We start from the raw sequence: 7500 nt of genomic DNA, 5'->3' as shown, positions 1-7500 counted from the left end.
GGGAAACATATATTTACATTGCCAAAGCAAGTGAAATGGATAATAAACAAAAGTGAAATTAACAACACAAAATGCACAGTAAATAATTTCACTCACAAAAGATCCAAAACAATAAAGACATTTCAAATGTTATAGTATGTCTATATACAGTGTTGTAACTCTCTCTTTATATACTGTACATACAGTGAAATCCCAAAGTATTGTGACATTGACACGTTTAGTGGTTTTGGCTCTTTACTTTAGCACTTTGGATTTGAAAGGATACCATGACTGTGTAGTTGAAGTGAATATTCTGTAACTCAGTTGGTAGAGCATGGCGCTTGTAACGCCAGGGTAGTGGGTTCGATCCCCCGGGACCACCCATACGTAGAATGTATGCACACATGACTGTAAGTCGCTTTGGATAAAAGCGTCTGCTAAATGGCATATATTATATTAAATGGCATATATATTATTATATTATTATTATTATTATATATAATATTCCTGAATGAATTGTGAAATCATGACGATTGAGAAAGTTACAGACTCACAAATATCATACCCCTAAGACATACCTTTCACCATTATGGCAGCTGTGTGTCTGTAACGTTCTCATCATTATTCAGGATTAATTCAGGATGATCTGTAACCATGGTAGCATCCACATTAATGTAGTAGTGTTTAGAAACATATTCTATTCTTATTTACAATAAAAGTTACTCCAAAATGACACAATACATTATTTACCATTCATTTCTATTGGACACAAAATATCCTGAAACACAACCAAAACAAACAGCAGATGCATCCAACAAATTTGTAGAGTCACAAGCTTGATGTTGTCATTGTTAGCTACGAATATGGGACCAAATACTGCACTTTTTACTGCTGAATAAATATCCATCGTTGTCATCTTTTTTGTAAATATGTTTTTTTTTCTTTGTTTATTTCTGTCTTTTGCTATTCAAGTGTAATGTATGGGGAGGAGTCTGGGATGTATGGGGAGGAGTCTGGGATGTATGGGGAGGAGTCTGGGATGTATGGGGAGGAGTCTGGGATGTATGGGGAGGAGTCTGGGATGTATGGGGAGGAGTCTGGGATGTATGGGGAGGAGTCTGGGATGTATGGGGAGGTGTCTGGGATGTATGGGGAGGTGTCTGGGATGTATGGGGAGGAGTCTGGGATGTATGGGGAGGTGTCTGGGATGTATGGGGAGGAGTCTGGGATGTATGGGGAGGTGTCTGGGATGTATGGGGAGGAGTCTGGGATGTATGGGGAGGAGTCTGGGATGTATGGGGAGGTGTCTGGGATGTATGGGGAGGAGTCTGGGATGTATGGGGAGGAGTCTGGGATGTATGGGGAGGAGTCTGGGATGTATGGGGAGGAGTCTGGGATGTATGGGGAGGAGTCTGGGATGTATGGGGAGGAGTCTGGGATGTCTTCTGTAGCTCAGTTGGTAGAGCATGGCGCTTGTAACGCCAGGGTAGTGGGTTCGATTCCCGGGACCACCTATACGTAGAATGTATGCACACATGACTGTAAGTCACTTTGGATAAAAGCGTCTGCTAAATGGCATATATTATTATTATATTATTATGTATGGGGAGGAGTCTGGGATGTATGGGGAGGAGTCTGGGATGTATGGGGAGGAGTCTGGGCTGTATAGGGAGGAATCTGGGATGTATGGGGAGGAGTCTGGGATGTATGGGGAGGAGTCTGGGATGTATGGGGAGGAGTCTGGGATGTCTTCTGTAGCTCAGTTGGTAGAGCATGGCGCTTGTAACGCCAGGGTAGTGGGTTCGATTCCCGGGACCACCTATACGTAGAATGTATGCACACATGACTGTAAGTCACTTTGGATAAAAGCGTCTGCTAAATGGCATATATTATTATTATATTATTATGTATGGGGAGGAGTCTGGGATGTATGGGGAGGAGTCTGGGATGTATGGGGAGGAGTCTGGGCTGTATAGGGAGGAGTCTGGGATGTATGGGGAGGAGTCTGGGATGTATGGGGAGGAGTCTGGGATGTATGGGGAGGAGTCTGGGCTGTATAGGGAGGAGTCTGGGATGTATGGGGAGGAGTCTGGGATGTATGGGGAGGAATCTGGGCTGTATGGGATGAGTCTGGGATGTATGGGGAGGAGTCTGGGCTGTATGGGGAGGAGTCTGGGATGTATGGGGAGGAGTCTGTGGTGTATTGGGAGGAGTCTGGAATGTATGGGGAGGAGTCTGTGGTGTATGGGGAGGAGAGTAACCTGCGTAGTTGCTACTGCTGACAGTATTGAAATGATTGACATGTTTGAGTGGGACGAGTGGGACACTCCCCTGCGAGGATATATACTGTAGGTGCCTCCTACATTTTTCCTACTCGAGGCTCTGATGAAGGCGATTCATGCTGAAACTTAAGCCGATTGTTTTCTTGTCTCGTCAATAAATCTATCCGATTTATGCAGCAACAGAGTGCTTATTTTGATTAATTCTGGATAGTCACCAGTTGAAATATCCTGGGGTAAGGAATGTTTTTTGGATTTTCAGTCGAGCAGCTGATCTCCCCTTTTTGAGTTTAAGCTGGGCTGAAGTGCGTTTGGCTATACCTTCTTTACGCATATAAGTGAATTTGTCCCAATACTTTTGGTTCCCTTAAAGTGGTGGACTATGCACAAAAAGTTCTGTAATTTCTAAACAGTTCACACTATATGGATGAAAATACCCTCAAATTAAAGCTGACAGTCTGCACTTTAACCTCGTAGTTATTGTATCATCTTAAGTCCAAAGTGCCAGAGCCAAAACAGTAAAGAACGTGTCACTGTCTAATACTTTTGGAGCTCATTGTATTTCTCTCTCTTTCTCTTCCTTCTGTGATCTCTTTCTCTCTCTCTTTCTCTCTCTCTCTCTTTTTCTCTCTCTCTCTCTCTCTCTCTCTCTCTCTCTCTCTCTCTCTCTCTCTCTCTCTCTCTCTCTCTCTCTCTCTCTCTCTCTCTCTCTCTCTCTCTCTCTCTTCTCTCTCTCTCTCTCTCTGTCTCTCTCTCTCTCTCTGTCTCTCTCTCTCTCTCTCTCTCTCTCTCTCTCTCTCTCTCTCTCTCTCTCTCTCTCTCTCTCTCTCTCTCTCTCTCTCTCTCTCTTTCTCTCTTTCTCTCTGTTTATAGTTGCAGTCATGTCAGGAATTGAGTTCATTTCAAATTATGCCACCCACCCATCTTAAATGTCCCTGGCAACTAAGATGAGGCTTTTGATGCCAGGGCTAAGGAGACACACGGCCACAAGGCCCATACTGAAACACATAGAAACACACTGAAACAGGTCCCATCAGGTGATATCCTGGCCTGGCGAGGTTGGAACTACATATTTGTCTTCCTCTTTTATGACATGGAAATGACTTGGCCCTGTTCCAAGATACTGTTTAAGAGAAATATGCTGTGTGAAAAAACACTTAGAATCCCTTCAGGGCAATAGCCAGGAGGTCAGAGGTCAGGGAATGGACTGGAAAGACAGACATAATGGAGGATTATGTGCAACTAAGAAACCATGTGAAACTCAAGACTGCATCCCAAATGGCACCTTATTCCCTATATAGTGCACTACTTTAGACCAGATCCCTATTCCCTATATAGTGCACTACTTTAGACCAGATCCCTATTCCCTATATAGTGCACTACTTTAGACCAGAGCCCTATTCCCTATGTAGTACACTACTTTAGACCAGGGCCCTATTCCCTATATAGTGCACTACTTTAGACCAGAGCCCTATTCCCTATGTAGTACACTACTTTAGACCAGGGCCCTATTCCCTATATAGTGCACTACTTTAGACCAGATCCCTTTTCCCAATGTAGTACACAACTTTAGACCAGGGCCCTATTCCCTATATAGTGCACTACTTTTGACCAGAGCCCTATTCCCTATATAGTGCACTACTTTTGACCAGAGCACTATTCCCTATATAGTGCACTACTTTTGACCAGAGCCCTATGGGAATAGGGGTTCTTTTGGGACCCATGTTTTGTGTAACTGCCTGGCTGTAGCAGATGTGACTAGAAGTTTAGCCACACACACACACACACACACACACACACACACACACACACACACACACACACACACGCACGCACGCACGCACGCACGCACGCACGCACGCACGCACGCACGCACGCACGCACGCACGCACGCACGCACGCACGCACGCACGCACGCACGCACGCACGCACGCACGCACACACACACACACACACACACACACACACACACACACACACACACACACACACACACACACACACACACTGATCTGTGCCCGTGGATGTTTGTAGGGCGAGAGACTGAAGGGAAATGGGTCTGGTAGACGATAGAGGCAGGCTTTGCTAAGCTCCTCTCCCAGACATCAACACCTCTCCCTGGGTCACTGGAGCTTCAAGCTTCCTGCAGGCCCTCTGGGAGAAGATGTATATACCGTAACCTATTGGTTATATCAGGGTATTGTTACAGAGCAAGCGTCCTTCATGAATTTACACCATGGGACTTCACTGTAAAACGACCAGGAGAGAATGACTTATGGATATTGATGACAGTGTCAACTGTGTAGAGAATGAGACCTGCAGTACTGTCACCTGGGTTAGGAGAGGCTTCTCTTTATAGATCTCTCTGAGGACAATACACCTGGGTGAGGAGAGGCTTCTCTTTATAGATATCTCTGAGGAGAATACACCTGGGGTAGGAGTGGCTTCTCTTTATAGATCTCTCTGAGGACAATACACCTGGGTTAGGAGTGGCTTCTCTTTATAGATCTCTCTGAGGACAATACACCTGGGTTAGGAGTGGCTTCTCTTTATAGATCTCTCTGAGGACAATACACCTGGGTTAGGAGAGGCTTTCTCTTTATAGATCTCTCTGAGGACAATACACCTGGGTTAGGAGTGGCTTCTCTTTATAGATCTCTCTGAGGACAATACACCTGGGTTAGGAGAGGCTTCTCTTTATAGATCTATCTGAGGAGAATACACCTGGGTTAGGAGAGGCTTCTCTTTATAGATCTATCTGAGGAGAATACACCTGGGTTAGGAGAGGCTTTCTCTTTATAGATCTCTCTGAGGACAATATACCTGGGTTAGGAGAGGCTTCTCTTTATAGATCTATCTGAGGAGAATACACCTGGGTTAGGAGAGGCTTTCTCTTTATAGATCTCTCTGAGGACAATACACCTGGGTTAGGAGAGGCTTCTCTTTATAGATCTCTCTGAGGACAATATACCTGGGTTAGGAGTGGCTTCTCTTTATAGATCTCTCTGAGGACAATACACCTGGGTTAGGATAGGCTTCTCTTTATAGATCTCTCTGAGGACAATACACCTGGGTTAGGAGAGGCTTCTCTTTATAGATCTCTCTGTGGACAATACACCTGTGTTCACACACACACACGAACAAACACACGAACACACACACATGTCCCCACTCAACATAAACATCTGTCGTGGGGTGGATGTGGCCTACCTTCTTGCATGCTTGTAGTGAGGTTCCCATACAGCAGAAGCTATTGCAGAGAACAGCGAGCTGCACCGGAACCCATCGACCGTTGTGAAATGGTTCATAGCTTCACTCATAGTGTGTCAGCCACGCCTTCACTCATAGTGTGTCAGCCACGCCTTCACTCATAGTGTGTCAGCCACGCCTTCACTCACTCATCTCAGCTCCCGGATAAGATTGAGGGTCTGAGGTGTTTGGTTGGTTTATTTGTTGCAGAAGGTTTACAGCAACACAGCTGCCTGCTTGTGTGGTGAGACTAAACAGTATGCTTAACATTAAGCAGCTTCTCTGGTGCGGTATGGAATTATGGCATTTTGCAGGTAATGTTATCTGAAACATAAAGGAAAAACATCATTTGTTATTGACTTTAGTTTTGTACGATACAGTTTGTGCTGTTGACAATCAGATGTAGTGTGTTCTAGAACTGTTCCATGATGACATCATGATTAACACCCCCCCCCTTTTCATCTTCCCCCACAGCCGAGGCCAATCATGAGTTGGGGGTGGGAACTCGCTCCCCGGAGCCGTCCACTCCCAGCCCCATTCCGAGGAGGGCGGGGCCAGGGGAGCATGACCTCTTGACCTGTGGGAGGTGCCAGACCAAATTTCCTCTGGGAGACATCCTGGTCTTCATAGAGCATAAGAGACGGCGGTGCAGTGGGGGAGGCCGCGCCCCTGGGGGGTTCTCCAAACCGGGCGAAGGGGGGAACCCCGTCTTGCTGCGGGGAGGGGCGGTACCGGTGGAGGTGGGGGTGCAGGTGACCCCTCATGGGGAGGAAGAAGAGGAGAGGAGGCTGACGCCCGCTAAAGGAATCTGTCCCAAGCAGGAGAGAGGGAACACAGGTAGGAAATCGGAACTCACTCTGAGCTTTGCCCCTCAATTACACACACACACACACACACACACACACACACACACACACACACACACACACACACACACACACACACACACACACACACACACACACACACACACACACACACACACACACACACACACACACACACACACACACACACACACACACACACACACACACACACACACACACACACACACACACACACACACACACACACACACACACACACACACACACACACACACACACACACACACACACACACACACACACACAGCTTCACAGCCCCAGCTCTAAAGCTGCCTGAAGGACTCCTGCTGTTGTAACCAGTTGTGCCAGGACGTGACAGAGCCCTGTGTTTGTGTGTGTGTGTGTTCATAAGGAGATTCCACTGCATCAAAAGGTTAAGAAAGCTGATTAAAATGCTGTGGCTGGGAGGTGCAGAGAAGAGGATTAATAAAGAGGTTATAGGACCATTCATCTGGATTAAAGAGACTGTTTAGTATTAGCAAGTGGAGCTGCAGGGGGACAAGCTCAAAGTTATCAGGTCACAAAGTCATCACTACAGGAACTCAAACTGGTGGACTGGAGACAGTGGAATGGGTGGAATGGGTGGATTGAGTAACTCAAGTCAGTCAATTGCAGAGAGACCATAAAGCAGACAGTATGACGAGGAAGACTGTTCCCCCTTTTTTCTATTTTTTTATTTATTGCTACACAACTCAACACGCTGGTGTAACAGACTGAGAGAAATAGACACGTTTTGAGTTTATCCCAAATCAATGTATTTATTGCTACACAACTCAACACGCTGGTGTAACAGACTGAGAGAAATAGACACGTTTTGAGTTTATCCCAAATCAATGTATTTATTGCTACACAACTCAGCACGCTGGTGTAACAGACTGAGAGAAATAGACACGTTTTGAGTTTATCCCAAATCAATGTATTTATTGCTACACAACTCAACACGCTGGTGTAACAGACTGAGTGAAATAGACACGTTTTGAGTTTATCCCAAATCAATGTATTTATTGCTACACAACTCAACACGCTGGTGTAAAAGACTGAGAGAAATAGACACGTTTTGAGTTTATCCCAAATCAATTCATTTAGAAGCAACGTGAGTCAGA

The 7500-nt window shown here is 45.7% G+C and overlaps 1 protein-coding gene across 2 annotated transcripts in view; it reads left to right on the top strand.

Annotated features, from left to right (window-relative positions):
• Positions 1 to 7500, top strand: part of LOC123990515 (B-cell lymphoma/leukemia 11B-like) — a 52977-nt gene that overhangs the window by 15331 nt on the left and 30146 nt on the right. The window contains exons 1-2 of one of the 2 annotated variants that reach the window (XM_046291072.1): positions 5688 to 5821; positions 5982 to 6344. In XM_046291072.1, coding sequence (XP_046147028.1) covers positions 5767 to 5821; positions 5982 to 6344 — 418 coding nt within the window. In that variant the 5' untranslated portion in view covers positions 5688 to 5766. Of the gene's footprint in view, positions 1 to 5687; positions 5822 to 5981; positions 6345 to 7500 lie in introns of those variants that run through there. The other variant, XM_046291070.1, reaches the window with a different exon arrangement.

This window comes from Oncorhynchus gorbuscha, linkage group LG12, assembly GCF_021184085.1.
Source record: "Oncorhynchus gorbuscha isolate QuinsamMale2020 ecotype Even-year linkage group LG12, OgorEven_v1.0, whole genome shotgun sequence".
In the NCBI taxonomy this organism is placed as follows: domain Eukaryota; kingdom Metazoa; phylum Chordata; class Actinopteri; order Salmoniformes; family Salmonidae; genus Oncorhynchus; species Oncorhynchus gorbuscha.
This window is presented reverse-complemented; position numbering and strand designations above follow the sequence as displayed.